Source organism: Vicugna pacos, chromosome 9 (genome assembly GCF_048564905.1).
Source record: "Vicugna pacos chromosome 9, VicPac4, whole genome shotgun sequence".
In the NCBI taxonomy this organism is placed as follows: Eukaryota; Metazoa; Chordata; class Mammalia; order Artiodactyla; family Camelidae; genus Vicugna; species Vicugna pacos.
Genome location: NC_132995.1, coordinates 46158571 through 46184921, shown reverse-complemented (window position 1 = coordinate 46184921; position 26351 = coordinate 46158571). Strand labels below are relative to the sequence as shown.

The window sequence follows — 26351 nt, the reverse complement described above, 5'->3', positions numbered from 1 at the left end:
GCATGATGATAAAACATAAAACATTAGCATATTAACATGTAAATATGTTATATCAAACATATCAATAACAAAAATCATGATGATATACCATTTCACACCCACAAGAGCTTGCCAAAAGTTCAAGTATGACAATTTCAAGTTCTGGCAAGAATATGGAACGAGTGAAAATATGCTATTTTGGGATTATAAATTTGTACAAGCACAGTGATTTACTGGGCAATATTTAATTGAGTTGTTGGTGTATATGTATATGTGTATATATATGACCCTATGACATAGCTATCTCATGACTAAGCGTGTACTCATAAAAAGTTATTCAAGTATGTAAGGAAACATAAACAGTCTCAAAGCAACTGAAAATAACTTTAATATCCACCGATAAGGGAATGGATCAATAAGCTGTGATATTTGTGGTATATTCATACAATACAATAGAGCAGCAAAAATGAATGTGTTAGAGCAGTGGATTTATAGATCTCAGATACATAGATAAAATCCTGTATCTAAATCTATAGATACAAAAGGACAAAGACATTTTGATAAAGTTTATATAAATTAAACAAATACTGTTTTGGATAGAAACAGGCAGTAAAAAGTATGAACATGTATAGGATGAGAAGCAGGAGAATCACGGCAGTGGTTATCTTTGGGAATGGAAGGGGAGGAGAAAGATAGGAATTGGGTAGGGTACAATTACATCTGTAATGTTTTATTAATCTGCTTGGTAGGTGAGTACGTTATCTCTTTTGAAGGCCTGAAATAGTTCATTTTTTGAAAAGATTCCAAGAGACCAGAACTCCCATTCAGAGTCAGACCATTATTTGATTTACTTAACTGTACAAGTGAAACCAAAATTGAAATAGCACAAACTCCTGTGACTTCTTCATCTCGCAGTCACAGGACTGAAACTTTATAGAGTTTATTTAGTGAAAATGAATGAACAGGAAAAGGAAGGGTCAGGCTCCAGCCTGGATCCCATGACAAGATATACCCTGAGGACCCCTCATGGGAAAGAGAGGGAAGTAATTCTTGCTATTTTATAAAAGTGATAATCACTTTTCCCTTAAGTGTTTTGAACTCCTTAGGCAAAAGACACTTTGTAATTATGTCATCAATTAAAAATGTCTAGTCTCCACTACACAACCTTAAAAAAATTCATCCTCTTAGAGCAATGGTTCCTAGTGCTTTTTCACTGTTTGAAGAAGCTGGTTAAAGTCACCTCTGAAGGATGCACATATAATCCTAGAGGTCTGGATACCTTCAAGGCCCAGGACTCCCCCTCCCATTTCCCTGCTTTTCTGCCCTTTTCTCTTAGTTATTGCTGGCTCTTAAGCATCAAACGCAGGCTTCCTGTTCCCCTTTATTGAGCCCTGGAGACTTGGAACTGGTAAGAGGCTTTGAAGAAAAGTACAAAGCCAGGAAAACACAGAATGGAGACAGCTCTGACTTTCCAAAGGAAAGCAAATCTTAACAGTTGTAATAACCTTTCAGACTTTCCTCTGTCTGTAGCTTACATAAGACATGGTTCAGACACGAGGACCTAAGAAGTCACTGAAGTTGGAAACAGTAAAAACTTAGATTCCGACAGGCAGAGAGGCTGAGGACAGGCATTTGAGATGTGGATATTATAATCCTGGCTTGTTCTAAACTCTTAGTAACTCCACCATCTCCTTTTCATCATCCTACAAAAAGACTGACTGGGTGTTCATCTGAGCACTTTATTAGACCTAAAGTCTTAAGAGCACAGGCCTCGTGTGCATCTTCTTTGTAAGGTAGTCCCCATGGTCAGTGCCAAGCGCCATGCCACCATTTCACAATCTGGGAAGAGGAAGCACACTTGAGGCTCTTAAATTCTCATCATGAAGCCCGAAGCCATCCCTTAATCCAGAAATATGATGCTGCCCCTATAAATAGCCTTGGGCCCTCTGACCCAAGGCCTCCTGTTCCTGATTCTTCTACACTACAATAGTGTTGCTGTTGTTGTTGTTGTTTTGAGAACTTAAATCTTCACTGTTTTACATAATGAACTGAGTTTGAATGCTAAAACTCCAATCTCATTGGTCATGCTACTGCAACAATTCACTGAGCAGAAGCTTCCTCGTTCTATTCTGCTGTCCTGCACTTTGAATTCAAGGCTTGCTGTCAGCATGGAAAGCACCAGAGTTCTGATATGGCAGCCTTTGGTTATGCTCAACCAAGAAATCCCTTGGTTTTATCATCTACAACCTACTCAAATCCCTCCCCCAACAGCTACCAAAAATTCCCCTGGTGAGAAATGCTATTATGAGAAGGAGTGGCTGCTTTGTGACTCACACTGTTTCATTAAAAAGATTCTTTTTTCTCAAACAAATGTTCAGTAGAAGAATCCAAAGATTTTCCAAAGCCACAGCAAAAACAGAACAGCTCATAATACTACTTCTCAAAGGTCTGTCACTTCATAGGAGAATCCTATACCTCAAAATACTGGAGAGGCTTAGATTCACTATCCTTTAATGTTGCGCTTGGCCTCTGGGCTGAGAAGAGGTGGGAAATGGATGAATTAAACATGGCCAACAAGACTGGACTTGTCAGATGTTAAGATGGAAGGAAAGCTAGCTCTCAAGCCAGCCCTCATCACAGGTCTTAGACTTACCATTGTTCGCCAGGGCAACTGGCTGCAATGTTCCAGACATATCTGACCAGGACTGAGGAAAACTAACAATGTGTGTTGTATTTGGTAATGCTTTTTACAGTAGTGGGCAATGTTATCATAAAGTTTCTTTGAAAAGCTGACCTAGATGGTGCTACACCTTTGAGGGCATCAGAAGTGTGGATAACCTAAACAAATAGAACAATATTCAGATAGCTAATTTGTATTTATGGTAGACCAACTACTTAATTGGTTTAGGTTGGAATCCTAAGGGCTCCCTCAAATCCTTGTAGGATTCCTGGAGTACTTAAGCAGACATCAGGATAAAAGAATCCTAATAGCCCTCTCTAAGGAAAAGTACCTTCTCAGAGGGGGAAAAAGATTATCTGAGAGGGAAAGAAATGAAAAGATCTTCGAAGAGCGGAGAAATGTGGGCAAAATGACCAAGTGGCTGGGGTCACCGTCTTGGGTTCTCCTCCTACCTCTGAACCAGCTCATCTGGTGACTCCAGATTCAAGTTTCTTTCACGAGCTAACAAATCAACTTTGACCTTAAAAGATACTGTACAGTAGAGAGATGACTAATTTCAGAACAACTCTTTCTGAAGCATGGCTTATTTAATTACACTTTGCAGAGGACTGAAGGTACAACCAACAAGTAAGCTGGAGCTATGACAAATCTAATTCACCAAGACCAAGAGGAACACATATTCCGAAATGTAAAGTGAGGCTTCTCCAAAGATTATCTTTCAGAAATTAAGATAACACCTTATAGCCAAAGTCTGTATAGTCTTTCAGCATGGAACATTTTTTTAAATTCTTTACTTTGGGCAAAATATTCAAACATAACACAGATTTAATAATTATTCCAGGGGGAATGAATTTCAGTCACCAATGTTGCCTACCATAAAAAAAGCTTTAAAAATTATGTAAAACAGCACTTAAGTGTCAGTGTTGTGGAGCTCAGAGACAAACCATTACAAGGCCAAGGAGGAAAACTGTTACTTATATTTCCTTATGTACATTTTGGTTTGAGATAAATTTTACAGAGATGAATTAAAAAAGTGGTGGATCAGACTTCTAGAAAACAGTGTTCAGTGACGGGAAAGAAAAGTAGCTCCAGGGATGACAAAGATACTGAAGTCGAAGATATACAGAGAACGTGAAGAAATGTTTTTCTTTTGATATTCCCACTGAGAAGATAGCGGACCACTAGTATTGGCACATACGAGGAATTTCTTCTTAGTAGGCACTTGACTGGAAACACAAAAGATCACCTGCCCCAGACCAGAGATAGGGTTTAGGAAAGAAGGAACAGTCTAAGTGAAGAGTAGAGAGGAAATACCACCCATGTAGCAGCCTCATGAACAAGCACCTGAATTTGTTTGTTTATTCACCAGAGGAACTAATGAAGAAGGTGAAATCATCGACACGCTGCAATATCCAGAATTTCCCTTAAGAGAGTGAGGAAGCAAAGACTCTTAGAAAGAACAAAGTAATGCTAATCACCTTCATCATAAATATATATTTCCAGCACCTAGCACAGATCTAAGTATACCGGAAGCACTCAACAAATCTTAGTTTACATGTCTTAGCTCAACAGATCTCCACACACGTACACAAAAAGTCTCATACTTTCAGTCAGTTAAAAAAAAAAAGGAAAAATAGGCATTTTTGTCTACTTCAAAGTCTGAGTTCATCCTAAGATCTTCACTTGTTTCGCTGCCCGGCTGGGGGTCTGTGAAGAGGATGTAACTCAGTAAGCCCTTCTGCAGCACAAGCAACCAACAGCAGCTGTGCCTGAGGAGAACAATCGGGGGAAGACAAGCGCAGAAGGAAAGGGGACACTGCCACAACTACCTTCTGTTGGGAGCAACTTCCATTCTCAGGACCAAGGCAGATGGGCACAGGCCTATCTGTAGGAGAAAAATGCTTAGCACCATGTTAAAGAAAATAGTCAAATAATGAACAGTGTTCTTGCTGAGTGGAGCTACCTTGTGGGAGGTAACAGAAAAGAAGATTTGCCTGGCTTCTGCTTGGGAAATATTTGACCAGTTTAGTGACATTGAAAGTGATACTAAGGAATGCACCAGAAAAGCATTCGGAGTTCTTTTCTCTGGGAAGAGAAAAGTGAAATCCATGGTAGAGGTGAGTTTTTAGATAGAGGGTATTCTGACTACATTTTTAGAATCATTTGTTACAAATACAGACTCTTGAGTTTCTCCTCAGCTCGGCGGGACTCTGGGAGTGGGGTCCTGTCATCTGCATTACTAACGAGTCCCTAGAGAACAGTGGACAGAGTCAAGTTTGAAAACCCTTTGAACCATTTACAGAAATTCGAAGAGCTCCTGACTGCATCTGCCTCCTTCTTGTTACAGTCCTAGGATGCACTATCAGTTCTTACCGGGCCTCCTCTAACTTGGCGTTTACAGGGGCTTGGTGAATTCCTCTTTCCTCTTTCCTCCCAACAGAGGAAGGCTGTACCTTCAATTCCAACAACTCCAGGGAGATCTCAAGGTAAATAGTCTCATCAGTCTACAAACTACCCCAGCTGCTGCTGTAAGATCACACTTGGTTCTTTATTTGCATCACACTTGAGAGCTGGTCTTCAGGTTATTCATTCATACTCACAATTCACCCCTCATCCATTTAGCGTATCAAAACCAGGAACCCAACTGTTGGATTCAAGGATATACCTGTCATTAGGTGAAGATAAGATTCAGAGGTGAAAATTGTGGGGTCTGTGACAAGTCTGTTCTCATGCTCAAGCCTAGACCCACAGTAATCACTAAGAACCAACCATGTGATAGAGACCAGGCCATGACAAACCTTGGAAAAACAACAGATGGAAATTTGTATGCAACCATTACTCTGAAAGACTGGGAACAGGATTTAGGTTTTTGGGCTAACTTCAAGATTCTGGTACCACAACCTCAGAGACCCAGTTATTATAAACATCCCCTACTTAAGGGTTAGTAAGAGAGAGATCAAGAGCCATTTAAGTTACCACCACTTCCTTATGACGTTTTTTCCAATTTTGAAACTGTCAAAATTGAAGTTTAGTTTTCAAATTTGGTTTACTAAAATATAAGTACCCAAAAAGCTTGGGTTGAATATCACATTTGCAAAACACGAAGTATGATCCTTTTCCCAAAAGGAACTAGGGTTGCATTTCTTTGGTAAAGAGTGGCTTGGCTCAGAATATTCCCTGTGACCTATTTGGGGTGTGACTTTGTTTAATGGCGAAAAGTACACATTCCATAAAACACACACTTTAAGAGTGAAACCACTGTTTCTTGCAAAACCTTTCAAACCCCAATGAGGAAGAATTAACTGTGACTTTCAAGAAACAATGTTCTCAAGGGAACTTTTTTTTCTTTTGTAGAAATTAAGCCCTTGTGGTAATAGAGAACTAAAAACTCTGCTTTTAAAAAAGTCTTTTAAAAAAAAAAAGGCTTCATTAAGAATACAGTTTTGCAGGGCAGGGACTCATCATGCTCTTTGGAGACCACAGAATTTTCTCCTTCTCCAGAAACCATGTAAAGACCATTACTTCTTGCACATCTATGGTGAGGCACAAAGAGGCTTTCTGATCCACTCCAATGGAATTGGCAACTTTCCCTAATTATTTAAGAAAAGGGAAAATTAAGTCACTTGAGAACCCTAGAGTGGCAGCAAAATAGAACCCATGAGATATCCTGCTAGCATGTTCAAAGACTTATCAAAAGTTGATGGCTTTGTGACAACAGAGAACAGTTTAGTTTTCTGAACACGCATGTGTATACACATATATGACAGAAGCTGGAGCGAAACCATCAATGACCAGCTGTCTTCTATTAGGTCCCAGAAAATAGGCAGCCTCTTCCTTCCAACATGGTGGATCCTCTCTGGTTTTTCCCCCACATATAGGAATATGTGTTCTGAGATAAACAGGACTACAATAGGATGATCAGACCTCCAGAACACCGCCCAGACAACCATCGGGAGTGAAACACCTTACAGCGAAACGCATTTTAACGTGGAAAGGAAGGGGCTCTACTCAAATCCTATAGAGCAGCTCTTCTCAAATGGTATTCGTTATTATGAACAGCCCCATCAATATAGGTCAGATTTCAGTAGAGAGTACTAGCTTCCATTTTGGGGAAACAGTTCACATAATTAAATCTCTATGCTCAGCAGATTCTGAGATGAAAGGCGGCGGAGAATTATATGAGAAGTGCCCCTGCAAGACCACCACTTCCCATTTGTATGCTACTTGGCTTTTGTAAACACCATCTCCTGAGACCACAACAGCGACCTGGCAAGATAAGAAAGAAAGGTATTCTCTCCATATTACAGGTTGGAGAAACAGTGACTGAGGCTAAATGTCTCATTTTTACCAGGTTACAAGGCAGGCAGTTAACTAGAAGCTCAACCAGGAGATGAGTGTAGCCCTTTGATTCACAGGCCAGTGTGATTTCCAGAAGCCACCCACCTTCCTTGTATTTTAAGATGAGAGGCAGTAAAGGGGAATGGTTAAGAGACCAGGTGGATTCTGTTACTGGCAAACCTTCCAAAAATTCCAATCCCACCCATTAGATACCTGGCCTTGCGTAAGTTCCTTAACCTGCCCCCAAACCTCAGTTTCCTCATCTGTAAAATGGGAAAACATTTTACCTCATAGAGTTATAGTGATGATTAAATGAGATGACGGACATAAGACTCTCAGCTTCATTCACTCAGCAAATAAGTGTGCCCGGCACAAGGAGTGCAAGAGTTACCATAATGACCAAGAGGCACAGTCTTGCTCTCGTGGAGCTTAAAAGTTAGTCAAACTAAACACAAAGAGTGAATGGATGAATAAATACTTATCAAGTGTGTTAAGTGCTATCATGGTAACAAGTGAGTGACCGGAGAGGTTGGCAGGAGGGAACCAATTTTTAAGAGTGGTCTCTGAGGAGAAATTTAAGTTGAGCCGTAAGGGATCATAAAGGTTATCCATGTACAGAAAGGAAGAGCATCCCAGACAGGAGGAGCAGGGTGTGCAAGGGCCCAGCCTGAGGAAGTGTAAGAACAGAGAAGGCAAATGTGGCTGCTGTGTATCCTCACAGGATTTGTGGAACAAACTTTACAGGCTGGCTGCATGCGTATTTTAAAAATAATAAAGATAAGGTTCAAGAGAGGTGAGGTGTCTCGTGCAAGGTCACAGCTCCTTCCTGGAGGAGCCAGGACCTCAGGATTCTACCTCCTGATACAACATCAGCTCACTCCCTTTGAGGAAGCCTCATGCACACTGAACTCCCCACTTATCTCACTGACAACTGTTTTCTGTGCCCACAAAGAGTTCCAAAAGCACCTTGAAAACACAAGAAACAACTGCACATCAACTTCCAGGCATCTGGTCAACTGTGCACTGAACTCCTTACTCTTCTACTCTTAAGGCACAAGAGTGTAAGCTGCTGGGACCTTACTTCAAGGCTCCGAAATTAAAACAAGTTTCTTTCCTTACAGCAATGAACAAGAGGAAACGGATGTCCTGGAAGGAAGATCCTGTGGCCTATTCCAGAAGGTGAGATAGAACCACTATTGCAGAAGAGCAGAAATATGAAAGTTCATCTAAATGAGCTGCACAGGAAAAACTAATTACTTTATTTGAATAAAACAACAAATCCCTAGGGCAGTGGTTCTCAATCAGGTGATACCCCACCCCTGCCAAGAGCACTCTGAAATTTGTAGGGGCATTTAGTAGGCAGGGTCAGGTATGTTCAATGTCTTGCAAAAGGACAAGACGGTCCTATAAAGACTACATGACATAAAATATTAGCAGCAGCCTCCCTCCCCACACTTCATATTAATCCCTTAAGGGATTAATATGCTCCAACTTTTCCTGTATTCTCTGGTTCAGTGGCTCTTCCTAACTTTACAACTGGATGAGAAAAAAATTAAGGTTTTACAGCTTAAAAGTCTGAATTTTGGAATCCAATTGTAACTCCAGCATGGAACCTGGTGGTGGAATAAGGAAAAAGAAGCTTCTAGTAAGAGACAAGAAATTTAAGCAAAAAGGGAACTCCTTCTACAGACAAGCCTCTACAAGATTACATTTGTTTTGCAACACAAAAAATACTACCTGTGATTTTTGAGAACTTTCTAATAGTGCTTTTCAGTTTAAAATCAGGCACTAATGACAGTTCTTTTAAAAACTTAACCATAATGATCTCAAAAAATACAGCTCTTTCTGGACCAAATTTTATAAGGAAGATTATTAATATCAAGATGCTTAAAGATGATCAAATCTCTAAAAGCGTGAAAAGTAGTCATGCTTTGCATCTCTTTCCGGGCAGAGTCTGATGCAGGTCAGAGAAGCTCCAATGATATCTAGAGGTCTGTTCAGGGATTAAAATTCCATCCTAGCAATTAAAAGCCACTTTCAAGTGTTATCCTCAATTATCACTATTTCTCTCCAAAATTTATTTCACAATTAGTTTAAAAAATTGGAAAAAAAAATTAAGTACTTCCAGAAAGAGATCCAAAAAGTCTACCCTATTTTGCAATAGCTACAACAGTTGATTCAACAGATAAATCCTCCAAAAAGCAATCTTTCTTCTACATGGTATCTAAATGTTCTGAAGTTTCCCAAAGGAGTCTGAATATGTTAACTTTTTCACTCCAACTTGCTAATTAGTAAACAGCAGCCCCACACCCCTTCTGACCAATTTTCTAGAAGCCTAACCTGACTTCTCAGGTTAGCTAAGCAGACAGACCTGTTTTCCTCCAGAAGCTCCTGCCAGTCAGAGCCTGGGAAATCCTCCGGCTTTTCACTGACCTGTCACCAGAAGTTCACAAAATGAATTCATCCAGGTTCTTTGAATCCTCATTTTCCCCTGACACGTGCCAACAGCTGGGCAATAAAATGCCATCTCTTGGTTACAAAAAAATGCAGACTACCCGGAAGACCAAGCACTTAGCATGGAGGGGAAGAAAAAAGATGGAGGGATGCAGGAGTCATTGAGCCAAGTTTACTGTATGCAACACCGGCAACCAGAGCCCCCGTCTCGCAAAACCTCTGAGGGAGGCTCCCTGGCTGGGCCCTCCATCCAGCAGGCCACACCTGTCTATGGCAGCAGCCTAGCGGCTGCTTCATCTTAAACAATTCAAACAGATTTCCAGCAGGGTAGCAAAATTGGTCACCCCCCTCTCCCAGCAAGAGCAAGAGCCCTAATCCAAACACCACTTGGCCCCAATTTTATTTCTTTTCACACTCTTTGGGAGACACCACTTGGTCAAATTAGATTCTTCTCTGTTACAGGCGAGGTAGGCACAATGCTGCAGTAACAAAAAGGAAGCACCCAGGCCGACTTGCTGTAAGCCAGACAAGACCTTTCTGAGGCTGGGGATGCCAATGAATGGGACTTCAATAGGTATCCACAAGTGAACCAACGCATGGAGTCCTAATACACCCGGCTCCGCAGCCTCTCATAGAGCCATTTCTAGAGGGTAGGTATCCATCCCATTCATCCCTTGGCTCCAGGAGCCAAGGGGAAGGCAGACAGATCCACGTCACGCACTCCACCTCCAAATCTTCGCACGCGCGTTAAGGCATGGGGCGCCCTGGCGCGCCCTCCCTTGCACTCCACCCTCCAAGGCCTCCACCACCCGCGGACTCACCACTGTGCGAGCTGAACCACCTGGGTGCGATGTGCAGAGGTAGAGCATCCGCCAGCGAGGCTCGGGAGCCCAGGTACAGCATCCCGTCTCTATGGTGACCGCCGCCCGTCTCCTGGTAACCATTGCCGTGGGCATAGGTGGAGTCGGACGTGGACCCTCCGCCGCCGGGCGCCCTCTCCGAGTCGCCGGCCCCCCGGGAGGAGGGGGTGTAGAGACTAAAGGGCACCCCCCCGGCCGTGCTGGGGTCCATGCCCATGCCCGCCACGGAGCTGACCGAGCGGCTGCGCAGCCCCATGGCCCCGCCGCCCGTCCGGTAGTGCCCAAAGTGGGGCGCCCCTCCCGGCGGGGGCACAGCGCTGTCATCAGTGGAGACCCCCGGGAAAGGGCCCCGGGAGCGGGCTGCCGTGCTCTGCTTGCCCCCCATGCTCGCCCAGGCCCCGATGGGGCGGGAACCTGGAGGCCTAGACCCTCCCCCACTTCTCAGCAGCTAGGGGAAGGCTGGGCGAGCATAAAGGGGGAGGGAGTCAAAAAGGAGACCGGGAGGGAAAAAAAAGGAAAAAAAGAAAAAAAGAAAAGAAAAATCCGCGGGGCGGAAGAGGCAGGCGGGCGGGGATCCCAAACTAAGAATGTAAAACGATCCAAGCCAAACGCATGTTTCCCCTCAAGGTCCAAAGAGGCGCAGTCCGGCGCGGGCTCGGCGCGCCACAGGCCGCCCCCGGGCTCCCGAAAGCCGGGGGAGCCGCAGGGAAGAAGGGAGGGTGGCGGCGGGCGAGCGGGCGGGAGGGCGCAGGGAGGCGCCGGAGGAGGCCGCCCGCCCGACAGCAGGAGGCGGACGAGGGCTGGGGGCGCCGAGTGCGTCCCCCGCCTCAGGACGCCGCGACCATGGACGGCGGCCCGGACCCCTCCAGGCCTCGGGCGGGCTGCGGAGCTGGGCAGCCAGGCGGAGCTCGGGAAGCCACGGTCGCGTCGCGTCGCGTCGCGCTCTCGCTTCAGCCGCTGCCGCCAGCCCTGCCAGCCGCGCCGCCCCGCTCGGTCCCGGGCTGCGCTCGCCGGCGCTCCTCGCCGCCGTGGAGACAATGGAGGGCAGCAGAGCGCAGGCGCAGCCCGCGCCCCCTCCCCCTCTACCCCCCCCCCCGCCGGGTTAACCCCTTCGCAGCCCCTGCGGCGCCAGGCCACGGACGCCCGGGAGGTCCCACCCACCCAGCCCGCCCCCAATGGCCTGGGGAACCGGAGTGGCCTGAACCGCGCGGGACATCAGGAACAGAAGCAAGGAGTCTTTTCAAAGCAAGCACTCTTTAGTGCCGCTGGAGTAGCTGATTATTCAGAGGGGACCCACCTATGGGGGAGGGGAGACCACGGCTCGAGGGGTGGGAAGGAAACACAAGAAAGAAAAAAGATACCTACCTGGCTCTGAGGGTCGCTGGTCAAGTTCCCCTCCCAGCACAAATTTGCCCCCACAGCACCCTCTGGTGGACGTGCTGTCCGTTCTGTAGGAGGTTCCCCATACAAGAATCTCTAAAATCAGGAAGCTCAGCATTTGGGGAAGTTTTAGTTGTTGGGGGTAAACAGCGCCCTGGGGTACTTGTGACTCCAGTTTTTCCTGACAGTAGATCGGAATTTCCCAATTGGGCTTAAGCAAATGGGTAGATTCCTTAGCTAAAATGTGATTTTGAGCGGGGAGTGTGGAACACATGCTTAGTGCGCATGAGGTCCTGGGTTCAATCCTCAGTACCTCCATTAAAAAACAAATAAACCTAATTCCCTCCTCCTCCCCCCAAATAAAATAGTTGCTTAGCAAACAAACAAACAAACAAAAAAACCCGTGATCTTGAAAATCACTAGATGTAAGATAAAGTGAAAAAATAAGGACGTGGAAGTGGAATAATGCAGCTAAAACTAGTGATTTTAAAAACTCCCTAGTCCAAGGCGGGACCCCTGTTTTGTTTACCATTTATCCTGGCATGCACTACAGGGCCTGCAACACAGCGGGTACTCAATAAACATTTGTTGACCAAGCCTGCGTTTTTGCAATATCTCTCTCACATATTCACATTCATTCATTCGTTCATTCATTCATTCAACAACTATTTTTCAAGCACTGAGTGCTGGCTATGAGCTTCACCCAGTCCCTGGCCTAACTGATTCCTTGCTCTAAAAGTCCCCAGACAGTTCCAAATCAAGTAGCCAAAACAAGGTATAAAGAAATCTGAAAAGAAAACCAAAGAAAGAAAGGTTGGTCTGTCATAGGTATTGATTGCCCCTGTGTGACCAGCTTCGAAAGAAAAAGGAATAAGGCTACTTGCAACCATGGAGTGCTTAGGGTGAGCAAAAAAACCTACGGAAGGAAGTCGAGATTTCTTTATGAGAATGGATGGAGGAAAAACCAAAATGTTTTAATACCCAAGAAGTTATCTGTAAGTGCCTAAATGAAGAATTTGTGTACACATAAGATCCAAAGGAGTGATCTCAAGAAAAACAAGAAAGATTAAATTTAACCCAATTTCCTCCCTGAAGAAAGAAGAAAGATGGTTCAGTTCTGTGCAGAAAAGAAGATACTGGATCCCTTGAGAGATCTATACTGGGGAGATAAACATGTAATCAGTAAGTATGGTAACTATCAAATTGGCTTTTGACTTATCGATTCACTCAACACTTTTTTTTAAATGTTGAACAAAATATGAATTTCTAATAAGTGCCAGGCACCGCACTAGAATCTGTGATACTATGATGAAGACACAGGGAGTCTTGTTCTCAAAGGGCTTCAGAAGAGCCACTAACCTAAATGTCCATTAACTGATGAATGGATAAAGCAAATGTGGTATATCCATACAACAGACTATCATTCAGCCATAAAAAGAATAAAGTACTGATACATGCTACAACATGAATGAAGCTTGAAATCCCTAAGTAAAAGAAGCCAATCACAAAAGACCATATATTGTCTGATTCCACTTACATGAAATGTCCACAATAGGCAAATCCATTGACACAGAAAGAAACCCTGGGAGAAGAGAAGAATGGAGAATGACTGCTAATGGGTTTCTTTTGAGTGATGAAAATGTTCTGGAATTAGTTAATGGTGGTGGCTGTACAACCTTGTGAAAATACTAAAAACCACTGAATTATACACTTAAAAGGGTGAATTTTATGGTATGTGAATTACAGTGCAATGATGATACAAAGTTTTGAAGCAGGCAGTGACAATGGTGTGGTAGGTAAGCCTCGAAGAAGTGCCTGGCAAGTAGTTGGCACTCAATAAATATTTATGAAATGAGTGAATGAATGACTAAGTGCTATGAGAGAGCAAGACCATGGTGCTGATGAAAGGAAACAGACACAAACACTGATTCTAAGCCAAGATCTAAAAGATGAGTTGAAGATTAGCCAGGAGAATGCGTGTGTTGGGTGGGGGGATTAGCCATGTTTCAAAAAGAGAAGAATGTTCCAAGCAAATGAAACAGCATGTTCAAAGGCCTGGGGAACATGGCATCTTCAAGGAACTGAAAGATGCAATAGAGCCGCAAAGAGAGGAATTGGGAACCAAAGATGGAGCTGGTCCTCAGGAGCTGACAAGAGGGTCCTGGGAGCCATAGGAGGGAGCGTGGACTGTATCCTGAGGGGATGGGGTGCTGGGGAAAGATTTATCAACATAATTATCATTAAAAATAATAATGATTAATAAGGTCAATGATTAATAAGCACTGAAGATGCCAACTTAAGAAATTTACCTGCTCCCCAAAGAAATATCTATTTTTCTTAGCTTCCATATTCATAAAGACACTGGATGGAAACATGAAACAACATAATGTAGTCCCCTGGGGGCTGGACAGTAGAAATTGAAGAACTGGCTGACAGGATGGATGAGAAATATTTTGTTTCATTGTATACCTTTTTGTATTTTGTTTCAGCTATATAAATTTATAGAAAGAGATAGATAAAGAGATAGAAGTATGAAACAGTAAATGCTGGCGAGGGTGTGGGAGAAAGGGAACCCTCCTACACTGTTGGTGGGAATGTAGTTTGGTGCAGCCATTATGGAAAACAGTATGGAGATTCCTTAAAAAACTGAAAATAGACTTACCCTATGATCTAGTAATTCTACTCCTGGGCATCTATCTGGGGAAAACTCTAATTAAAAAAGATGCATGCACTCCAGTGTTCATAGCAGCACTATTTACAATAGCCAAGATAGGAAAGCAACCTAAATGTCCATTGATGGATGACTGGATAAAGAAACCATGGGTCAGGTTTTTATACACATATGTATGTTTATATATATATATATATATATATATATATATATATATATTTATATTTATATATATATGATGGAATACCATATATCACATGTATATATGTGATAGAATACTACTCAGCCATAAAAAGAATAAAATCTTGCCATGTGCACCAATATGGATGGGCCTAGAGATCATTATACTAAGTGAAGTAAGCCAGAAAAATAAAAATACCATAGATATCACTTACACGTGGAATCTAAAAAAAGGACACAAATGAACTTATTTACAAAACAGAGACAGAGACACAAACATAAAAAGCAAACTTATGGTTACTGGGGGGAAAGAGGATGGGGAGGGATAAATTGAGAGTTTGGGATTTGCAGATACCAACTACTGTATATAAAATAGATAAACAACAAAGTCCTACTGTATAGCACAAGGAACTATATTCAATACCATGTAATAGCCTATGGTGAAAGAGAATATGAAAAGAAATATATATATAAGTGAATCACTGTGCTGTATACCAGAAATTAACACAACATTGTAAATCAACTATACCTTAATTTAAAAAAAAGAGAGAGAGAGAGAAGTATGTAGAAATGGTATATCACATGCACACTAAAAGTCACAGCTGGAAGGAGCAAAGCTGGACTTCCCAGCTTTACAGTGAACATGCTCATCAAGGAAGTTTTGGATGACAAGTTCATTTTCTCCCTATGCTTCCCAATAGGGTGAAAAAGATTAGATCTGCTTAATAGCTATATTTCTTTTGGTAAATAAAAAATTGGCCCTTAAGGTTTATATTCCAGTCTACTGGTTATCATAAACCAGTCTCTCTCATGTCTGGCACCACTGAACAACTGAGAGCCTGCTTTGCAAAGGTAAAGCCTCTTAGGTGGCCCTGAGTGGCAGCCTTTCTCAGAGCAGAAGTCTTCATTCAGTAGCTTGATTATATTTTTTATGTCTTAGAGAGAGGGCATAGCAACAGGCATCCATGGAGACCTGCAGCTTCAGATTAGTTTCATTTTGTCATTTGTTTCAGCAAAAGTCCAGTAAGTGATTTGCTTCAAGTTTCTCCTGTGGGTTCTTGGTTTAAAGTTTACGAGTCTGGGGAGAGTGGCAAGTCATTTTGGACACTCTCAATGCAAAGATATCAGATGCAAGAATGGCTCCGGCTAGACTTGGGACCTCTGTTTTTATTCTTTACCTTCATGTTCTCACTGATCTTGGGCGAGCTGCTTCCTGGCTGTCCTTCAGCTGTGAAACAAAATTAATAAATCACTGACCCACCTACCAGAATAGTCAGAAGAAAGAGCTGATAAAATCAGCATTGCCTATAGCCAATATTTTATAACAACTATAAAGGAGTATAACCTTTAAAAATTATGAATCACTATGTTGTATACCTGAAACTTATATGATATTGCATATCAGCTATGCTTCAAAAAAAATTAGCATTGCCAAAGCCATTTGCATTTGCAGTGTGTGTGTGTGTGAGGATGCTGCGAAAGCCCAGTTTGAAACACGATCTGGAAGCATGTAAGTCTAGGACTAGAAAAGCTCAGAAAATTAGTGAAATGGCTTTTAGAACCTACTTCTGGGAAGCTCTGGGAAACTCAGAGCCTCCCCTCTGCCTCCTTGAGCCAGAGGGTGGGGATGACAGCCAGGACAGGCCTATGGGGGTGGACACGTATCTCCCAATAAGAAACTTCCTCCTAGGCCTCTCATGGCTCTTTACATTTTTATTGTTTCACTTGAAAAGAGAAAATGTAAATAGAGAAAATCAGGGTCATGATCAACCAAATGCACAGAGCAGGGAGCCTGAGCCTGTGGGCACGTCCACAAATATTTGTTGATTGATGAAGAGAGGGAAATGACTAGTAGAGTTCAGGGCAGGATTCCAAGATTCCCAGATGTAAAGGGACTGAGGGGTCAGCTAACTTCACATTCTGCATAAGAGGAAACAGCAAACCAGAAAGATAAAGGATTGCGCTCCATCTTGCAAGGCCATTTGCTGATAAGAGCCAGCCAGAGCCTGGATTTCAGGGTTGGCCACATACCCAGCCTTCCTGTGACTTGGTTAGCAAGTGACCTTCTGAAAAGACACTGTTTGCTGATAAGGGCCTGGTGGCCTAGTCAGCAAGTCGGGGTCTACTTGACATAGGACCCCCAATGGTCCTCAGTCTCTGACTCATACAGGACATTAGTATGCAGATCTCAGAGAAGCACAGCCCTAAACTGGCAATGAGAGAGCTTTAGACTTAGCTCTGGAGTCCCCATTCTTTCATGATGCCAACATGTGTGGGAGATGGCAAAGAAGACCTGAGGAGGCAGTTAGAAAGGTGCTCATACTCCCTCTCTCAAAGATTCTACCCAGCCTTTTTCACATTGAGAAGGAAAACATGGGGAAAATAGAGAGCACTAAGGACTTGTAACCTAAAGTACATCCTGTGCCTACAAACCGTGACAGGCAGATTTTGAGAACTAGACAGAAATGAACTAAAGAGGTGGGAGTTGGGGTGGGTTGCAGAAATGCTCAGGCAGGGACAGTCCTACTGGTTTTAGTGGGAAACAGATCATCAAGGTGTATATAGACAGACAGACAGAGGAGAGGTTTGGAATATCTCTATCTTTATCCAAAATAAAACTTTAGCACCTAAGCAGGGCCCTTCCTAATTAGCCGTTTTCCATTTATCTAGCTTTACTCCTTGCTACACCCTGCCATCTACCCTAAGTTATAGCTATATCTGACTGTTTGCTAATCACTCATTTCAGTGAGTGTTTACTGAGCACCTACCACATCCTGAGCATTGGGCAAATAAGTAAGAATATGATGTGTTAGCTGAATTAATTAATCCATTTATTCCTACGTGATGACATGAGCATGCCTAAAAAGTATTCTCTATCTTTCCAGCTCCCTGCTATTGAAACTGTCTTGTGGTTTTCCCCCTTCCTGGCCATTTGAGCTGAGGCCCTTCTCTCTCCTTTGGTTTTTTTGATGGAGAATTGGGAGGAAACTGGAAGGCAGGAAGAAAGGTCAATCCAGGAGTATGAAGGCCAGGGCTGGAGGAGATTTTTAAGGGCTCCATTGTGTGAGAATAACTGATGGGTGAATCAGAGAAAGCAAGCAAGGGGATTTTATGGAGAACTATCGATGATGCTATATTTTCTTCTTGGTGTAAAGAATTACAAGTAAAGACCTTGAACAGTTTCAGAAATTGCTTTCAGTTTCACTGAAGGGATCCTTTTAATCTAGACAGCATCGTGGGGGTATGACATTTGCTTTTTGCATTTATTCATTGGACAGATATTCCTGGAGCGCCTGGTACGTGCAGTCACCACGCAGGGCTGAACGAAACAGACCTGGTTCCTGTCCTCCTAAAGCTCGAAAATAGTAAATAAATACTGAGTTACAAACTGAGATGTGTATTGAAGGAAGGAAAGAAGCACAACATCATGAGTGCTAATTAGGAAACTGCCTTAGGTCTTTCTTTGGAACACATCCTGCTCTACAGACTTCTGTGTCTTTGTTCACACTTTTTGATGCTGAAGTACTTATTCTGGTATGCTACCAGAATCCTCATATTATACTGAAAAGCTCAAATATCATCATCTTCAGGATGCCATGTCAGCTCTCCCGTTTATACTGTTCTCTCCTGGCACATTGCTTTTCTAAAACACAATTCATTCTGCCGAGTGTATACCTGTTGGATAGTGACCTGCTATCCCTGTTTGCCCACACTGAGTAGTTTCCTGGAACGAGTTGGTCGCCTTACCTGTTGACAAGTCTGTCTTCTCCATTATATCCAACACTCCAGGAGGAACGGGAAGCCTTCTTATTGCTATTCATGCAACTGCTTACTCAGAAATAGCGATAAATTTAATAACAATAACAATAGTTTACGCTTGTGAATTGACTACATTCCAGGTGCTTAACTCCTTAAGACAACCAAAGTTGGTCCTTTCCTCCTTGTACGGAGAAACCTAGGCTAAGGCAGTTAAGCCCAGGATTTGAGAGGTCAGGGCTGAAGAAGAAAATGTAATCACCACCAGCACAACAGTTTTCCAACTTTTTAATCTCAGGACCCCTTACACTCTTAAAACTTAACACTCCCCCCAAAAAGTAAATAACTTCATAGTTTGACTATGAAAACTGTTTTGCCTTTGGGGACCCCCCTGGGTCCCAGGATACTTTGGCAGACACTGCTGTACTGTATAAGACAATGAGTCACGCATTCACACGTTTCAATGCCTTTATGGTAGGCTTCAGGGGAAAAGGTAACCACTGGTTTGGTTTTATAGATGGCCTGGGCCATGCTACCGACACTAGCGAGATCACAAAAATAACAGCTTGCGCCTCCCCCCGGCCAAACCCTTACCTGCAAGCTCTTTCCGGGTTGCCCACAATGTACTCGACCTTGGACTACAATTCCCGGCAGAACTCGCCGCAGGAGGCGTGTATCCGCAGCCCCGAGGAGCGTGAGTGACTCAAGCAAGGTGACGCACTGAAGGGGGCGTGTCTGGGGGGCAGGCGCGGTGCCGCAATTGGGCGATCCGGAAAGAGGGGACGGAGCTAGTGTTTGGGTCAGCCAATGGTTTGCAGTCAGACGGAAGAGGGAGCGGGGCGTGGCAGGGCTGACTCGCAGGCTGCCTGGGGCTCACTGAACCCGAGAACGCGCGTGTCTGAGTGTGAACGCGTTGTCCTCGGGCCCTGGGGGCTGGGCATGGGAAATGGCAACGCGGTGGAGCAGCGAGAACGTAGTGGTGGAGTTCCGCGACTCCCAGGTGAGCTGGGGACTAAATGGAGCCTTCTGAGCATGCGCACTTCCCGGTTCCCCTCCCCCACGCGGCCGGGTCCGTTCGGGAGCGGCGGGGCTATCTCTGGCCCCGGCTGAGGAGATGGGTAGGAGGTGACCCTGAGCTCTCAGACCCGAGCGGGCGAGGGGAGCCTCGGTGACCGTTGGGGGCGGTTGGGGCAGGCTTGGACTGGTTTCGGGGTTCTTCTCGTGGGTACCGGGAGTGGGGTCTGCTTGGAGACAGCAAAGTGCAGTTAGTGAGCGCAGAGGGGAACTTCCCATGACGAGGGGCTGTTTGCTACCCTCGCACCTAGTGACTTTGGGCAAGTCGCAGAACTTCTCTGAGCCTCATGTGCATGAACTTAACCCTGCCCTACCGGACTTTGGAGTGGATTCAACAAAAAACTGCCTGCAAAGTGCCTGTTTCATCGCCTTACCTTTTAAGTGGTTGCCGATGTTAGGCTGGTGGAAAATACCATACAGTGAGTAGGAGTATGCACTGCATGTAGTGCCCGGGTTCGAATCCCGGCTCAGCTCTTAACCTGTCATCACCCTCTGCGCATGTTTTCTCACCTGTAAGAGGTACGAATCATACCTACCTAGAATTGGTGTGAGAATTTTATGATGCCAGGTCTTGTGCTAAGTGATTTATCTACATTTCTTTTTTCTACTTCATGAAAGAATCATGCAGTTTAAGTAGATGTTACCCCTTTTTTCCAAACGGGGAAGCTGGTCCCCGTTTGGCTGATCTCAAGTGACTTGGCCAAGGCCTCCCATTATGTGGTCGCATTGAGATTTGAATGCAGGTATGTGGTCCCAGGGCCCTTGTTGGGCTCATTACCCTACCCTGCTTTGTATTTACTCAATGAGCTGGCCATACAGTTGTTGCAAAACAGTAAATATCTTACCCTTATTCCTCCAGTGTCTTGGTGATTCTCTTCATTTATCCAACACATAATTATTGAATACCTCTGTGTGCTAGGTTTTCATTCACTCATTTATTCAGTATGGATTTACTGAGCTTTTGCCAGGTGCCCACTGTGCCAGGCACTGTGTTAGTACTCAGGTGATTAATAATGAAGGGAAATCTGAATTTATAATAAGGGGGTGATGTGGTTTCTTCTTTCTAAAACTCATCCCTTCTTTTGCCATGAAGATGAACGAGTGGAGAGCCTCCCACCAGTTTGCTCTATAGTGCCCTCAATACACAGCCCTCCTGGAGAATTTGAGCAGCTGAATTTGGATGAAAGGAGCCTAAAGCACTTTGCACACTGTCAGCATGGTGTCTCCAGGAGGCCTGCTCCCCTAAGGGAGGTGTCAAACTCCTAGGGAAAAAGAACCATATTCCTGTTACCCTTCTTGTTAATTGCTGTCACTGGGGACCGAGAACAGTCATGTGTCCTACCTATGAGCCTGCTAATTTGGAAGCTACTAATCTGCAAACCCTTTAATATTCACAGAAACGCAGGTAGTCTCACCCCTGCTTCTCTACAGAGGCGTAATTGAAAAGACCTGCAGAGAGGGTGCTGACACATGTATTAGGATGCTATGAAGTCGTATCAAATAATTAAACCTAAACAGCAGTTGTCATAGTAAGAGAACAAAGTAAATTGGGTAATTTAACTGCCTTGCAGGAGTTTCTGTTTTTCTTTCTGATTTTTTCTATTAAGTTGAAAGGATACGTCTTAGTGTGAATTAGAATGGTTTTGTAAATGATTTTGGTGATAATCGGGAGGAGTAGGGACCCATTTTATTATTAACTATTTCATTAATGTAGAAAGAAAGAAAACTCAGGTTTTTCAGAGAAAAACCCTAGGCTGAAGAGTGAAACTCTTCTTTACAGTTTATGTAAGTGTCATTTACTTTATGAAACTGATGTTACTGTCACCGATTAATTGTAAGAAACTTGTGCTGCTTGGCAGCTACCTGGAAGTGATCCCTGGAATCACTGAGTGTTAACACTAAGAGCTAGTCTTCTAGAACAACAACATACAGGAGAACTTTCTGAGATGATGGAAATACGGCTCTTCCATGCTTGAAATGGGGCTGGTGTGACTGAGATACTGTATTTTTTTAAAAGTTTAATTAAATTTTAATGAATTGCCATTTAAATAGCCACTTGTGGCTAGTGGCTATGGTATTGGTAAGTGCAGTTCAGAGTACTGAGAAGAATGGGGATTTCCACTCTCAAAGAGAGGCAAGGTGGTAGAAGGTGTGGTTGAGAAGTCTCTAACTCAATAGTCAGTGCAAAAATGCTACAGAATATGACTCTTGTGATGAAGAGAGGAACTGCAGACTCATAGCAACTGTCTCCTTAATGTCTCCACATGGGCATCTGTGAGCTGTCTCAAACTCCGTTATGTCCAAAGTAGCTAGACATTCTCTGGGACCACTCCCTGTACTCCAGCTTTTTGCCCCCTTCCAGTCCATTCTCCACAAAGAGTAATTAAAAAAAAATCAAGGTTTATTGAAGTATAATTAATGTATGAGAAAATATACCCTTGAAACTCTATAATGTGTTGAGTTTTGACAAATGAATATAGTCCTGTTACCAGCACCACAATTAAGATGAACATTTCCGTCACTCCAGAAAATTCCCTTATGCCCCTGTGTAGCCAGTGTCCTTTCTGTTGTACCAGATGAACTCTGTTTTATGTCTGCAAAAATGCCATGTAGAACTTTTTCCTTTTGAGGAAATGTAGTCAGTTTCTTTGGATGGGTGAAACTAAATGTCTAAGAATGCAGCTGCCTTCATGAAGAAATGATTTTTTTGAACAAGAGCAGCAGCAATTTGTCTGTGGAGGCACAGAGCCTCATGGAATTAATGTCTTTTATCAGCCATCAGTTAGCTTGTCTTTTCCACATAATGAATTATGTTTTCCCCAAGCCACTAAGAATCAACTGTCACAATCAGGGCTATCGTGGTCTTATTTCATAGAAGTCATATGACCCCTAAAGTGTGTTGCAAAGGTCACCATCCTGCAGTCCTGCAGTAGAAGGAGCAGGGCTGTTAAGAACTTTATTCTCTTCTGTCTAAAGATGTGATCTTGACATCTCAACAGTAAGTTTGTTTCCTACAGGCGGGAGAGGACTTTTCAGTATCTAAAAACAAAGGTTCATTATTTACGAAAGGGACTCAGACATAGAAAACAAGCTTATGGTTACTAAAGGGGAGAGGGGAGAGAAGGATAAATTAGGAGTTTGGGGTGAACATATATACACTACAGTATATAAAGTTGATAAACAACAAGGACCTACCATAAGCACAGGGTACTATATATTTCAGCATCTTGTAATAACCTATAGTGGAAAAGAATCAGAAGAAGAATGCATATAAATATATAAATGGATCATTTGTACACTTGAAACGAACACAACATTGTAAATCAACTATACTTCAATGTAAAAAATTGAAAATATTTTAAAACAATGATTCAAAGAAGGTTTGACTAAAATTTTACATTAAAGTGTGCAGGTAAGGTACACATATTTTGTCATCAGATTTCAGTAGAAGCTTTTGGAAAGCAGATAGTGAACTATCAAAGTTCATTATCCTAGGAGGTATTTAAAAAATGAGAGAATTGGAGAAATGTAGATAAATTCATGGGTGGTAAATAAGCGAGGGAAACTAAGGAAAAAATTTCTTTGAGATGTGAAGGATCACCTTGGCACATTACGAGCTGGTAGGACCCTGATTTTGACCTGGTTCTGACCCATCTTCAAAACTAGCTAATGTGCACAGAGTGCCTGCATGCATCTCATTGCGGGGAGCCCTGGGAGAAATGAAATAGGCCCTCCCCTGTACATGCTCACCAACTCATGGGAGAGGATCCTTGTGCACAGCAGTAATCACCACAAAGCAAGTTAAGAAAGTTAAGGCAAGACCTGTGACGGAGGGGCAGGGAAGGTGCTTTGGGAGAAGGTGCAATCCCCTTGGCAGACTTTGGGTAAGCTTCTTGGAGGAGGTATGTCTTCTTAGATGAGTAGAATTTCAATAACAGAGTAGGAGAGAAGGACTTCTCAGGTGAAAGGAAGAACTTAAGCATCTCTTCAGAATTGGGAGAGTTGTAGAATTGAGTGAATGCTGTAAGTGGGTGTGGCTTGAGCCGGTCATCCGATTAGAATGTGTCTGAAGGCTGAGGAGTTTCCACTTGATTTTATTCAGAGTGAAAAATTAACAAAGGTTTGAGAGCAGTGGATTGATATAATCAGAACTCTGTTTTCAGAAGTTTAGTGTTAGGTAGAATAGAAAAGGGAGAGAAGAAGGTAGACTTCTGGGAGGTTGTTGCTGTGAACCAGGCCACAGGCCAGGGTGAGAGGAGCAGAAAGAGGAGAGACTTGGAAGGAGGCCTTGAAGAAACACGTTTTCTATTATAAAATAATGCAAATATAGAAATAATACAAAAATGTAGGCTTATTTAGAGGAATAAATTTAAAATCCCATAGGAACAGCTACCCTCTAAACATTTTGCTATATTTTGTTCAGTGTTTTTTAGACGAAAGTAGCTGATTTAAATTTCAGTTCATGGTAAGATATGAAATACCACTTTACTTCTCTGGGCTGTCTTTAATCTGCAGCAAGCCCTGCCTGCAGGCTGCTAGGAGGTACTCTCTTAGTCATTATGGGGCTCCCTTCCTCTCTTGCAGTGGGATCACTTAAGAACCCTGTGACTCCAGATGTGGTATCTCCCAGCTGTTCCCCATCGGGTGCACTGAGGGTGGTGAGGCCTTGTGGGGCACTCCTGTCCCTGACCAAGTGCTAACTTTTACCCTGGTCAGGTTATTTCCACGTCCTTTGCTTAAACCACTTCCCTCTCTCCATTTTCTGCTTTGAGACAGTCTAGCATAACCCTCTTTCATATGCCCCTGAAAGCATAATGTTGGCTTCTTTTTTTTCTGGGGTAGGGGCAGGGAAACATCAGTTAGGTGTGCTTTTGTTTTGTTTTATTTTGTTTTACTTTTTAAAAAATGATTTGCTCTGATAAGGTGTTATGGTGAGTCTTGACACTATTTGCAGGCTTGGCTCCAGTGTTTTTCTGTGTCATTCTTTAATGCTTCTAGAACATACCATTGTATATAAGTATGTATAAATATCCACAATTTATTTATAGGTAACATGAATTAAACAACTCTGTGTGTAAAAGTTCTGTATTTTGGATAGATTTTGGAGGTAGAACTACCAGTCAAAGGACATGACTTTTTCGTTTTTTTTTTTTTTGTATTATTACCAGATCACCCTTTATTGTCACCGTACCACAAATTTAGCAGCTTTAAACGACATCCATTTATTAGGTCACAGTTCTGTGGTTCAGAAGTCGAGGCTCTGCCTGGCTGCTTTCCCTGTTCAGTGTCTCATAGGCTGAAATCTGGGCATTAGTCTTCTGTGTTCTCATCGGGGGTCTCGGTTGACTATGGAAGAATCTGCTTGCAAGCTCATTCAGGTTGTTGGAAGAATTTGGTTCCTGAGGGTTGTAGGACTGTGATCCCTGTTCTTTGCTGGTTGCTATTTAGAGGTCACTCTCAGCTCCTGGAGACCTGTCTCAGGTCCTTGCTGCGTGGTCCCTGTCTTCGCAGTCAGCAACAGAGAATCTTCCCCATGCTAATTCCCTCACCCTTTGGCTCTCTGACTTCCTCTGTTTATGATTTCTAGACTAGCTTTAAAGGGCTGATGTGATTAAGTCTCTCCATCTCCCTCTCCTCCCCTTCCCCAAGAACTTTTCCATCATCCCAAATGGAAACTCTGTACTCATTTAACAGTTACACCCCACTCCCTACTCCCCCAGCCCCTGGCAACCTTTTTTCTACTTTCTCTTTCTATGAATTTACCTCTTCTAGGTACTGCCTGTAAGTGTAGTATTTGTCCTTTTCTTTTTCTGATTTATTTCACTTAATGTAATGTTTTCAAGGTTCATTCATGCTGTAGGGTGTATGCCATTGTACATATTTACCATTTTTGTATATACAACCACTGTCATCTGCTGGTGGGCATTTAGGTTGTTTCAGGCCTCTTTATCTTAGGGTCAACTGATTTGGGACCTTAATTACATCTCAAAATCCCTTCACAGCAGTACCTAGATTAGTGTGTGAATAATGGGGAGAATGTGTATGAACACCAATGGCCCAGAATGTTGGGGGCACCTTAGGATTCTTGCTACCACCCACCCTCTAGAAAGATTGTACTTCCCCTAGTTGGAGGTACTGCTTTGCCCCTTTCATACCCTTAATATATAAATTGCACGGAAGAGTTCTGGAAATGACATCTCATCTCACTGCCTCCCTTTCTAGGTGGGCTTTTCTCTGCTCATGACTCTAGTGGAATGAAGGATGCATAATAATCACTTTTCAGGCTCTCCTGAAAGCACTCTGGCCTTTTGTCCCTAATATTACCTGTGACATGTTTCTTGAGGGAGGGCCAGTGTGAGAAATCCATTAATAAGACCAGTGAGAGTGACAAAGAGAATTTCTGCTTGCCATTTGTGATTTGTGAGTGTAGCAGAGTGTACAAGGTACATTCTCTCTTGATAGTCTCTTAGAAAGAACTTAGAGTGTTTAATAACCAAACAGTGGTGCACACTGTTTCAGATAATGCCCTGAGAATGCAGCAGGATTTGAACTTATCCAAATAAAGAACTTAGGCTGTCATTGTCATGATTAAAATTAGCCTCATGCTTCAGCCCAAATGCAAATTCATTTGATTCAGTGTGGACTTTTGGATATTGGATATCAGATCCTGAAAAGATGGTGCTCCCGAGGAACTGGAAGACCTGGGAAGTACAAACAAGTAAACTGTGATAGAAAACTCAAATTGAATGGGCCGTGGGCATCTCAGTAGCAGGAATACGACTGTGGATTCAGCAGGGGTGGTGTTACCAGTTGCCTTTCAGCTTGGAGAAGGAGTCCATGCCCTTTGGAAAGGCATGGATTGCGTGTGCGCACGTGTGTGTGTGTGAGAGAGAGAGAGAGAGAGAAAGAGAGAGATAGAGAGAGAGAGAAAGAGAGAGAGAGAGAGAGAGAGAAAGAGAGAGAGAGAGAGAGTGAGTCC

The 26351-nt window shown here is 43.2% G+C and overlaps 2 protein-coding genes and 1 long non-coding RNA gene across 4 annotated transcripts in view; 1 reads left to right on the top strand and 2 right to left on the bottom strand.

The window, feature by feature from the left end:
• Positions 1-11362, bottom strand: part of ZNRF1 (zinc and ring finger 1) — an 89998-nt gene extending 78636 nt beyond the window's left edge. The window contains exon 1 of the mRNA XM_006207486.4: positions 10273-11362. Coding sequence (XP_006207548.3) covers positions 10273-10696 — 424 coding nt within the window. The 5' untranslated portion in view covers positions 10697-11362. The remainder of the gene's footprint in view (positions 1-10272) is intronic.
• A 6405-nt stretch (positions 11363-17767) lies between these two features.
• LOC140698182 (uncharacterized) lies at positions 17768-18910 on the bottom strand. Its single transcript, XR_012075761.1, has 3 exons — positions 18893-18910; positions 18290-18370; positions 17768-17897 (listed from the first exon to the last, which is right to left on the bottom strand). It is a non-coding gene; the product is annotated as an uncharacterized lncRNA (long non-coding RNA).
• A 187-nt stretch (positions 18911-19097) lies between these two features.
• WDR59 (WD repeat domain 59) overlaps positions 19098-26351 on the top strand; it is a 74832-nt gene continuing 67578 nt past the window's right edge. Inside the window, exon 1 of one of the 2 annotated variants that reach the window (XR_012075760.1) lies at positions 19098-19298. Coding sequence is in view for 1 of the 2 variants with exons in the window: in XM_006207485.4 (XP_006207547.1) it covers positions 19245-19298 (54 nt within the window). In the remaining variant the exon portion in view is untranslated. The remainder of the gene's footprint in view (positions 19299-26351) is intronic. The other variant, XM_006207485.4, reaches the window with a different exon arrangement.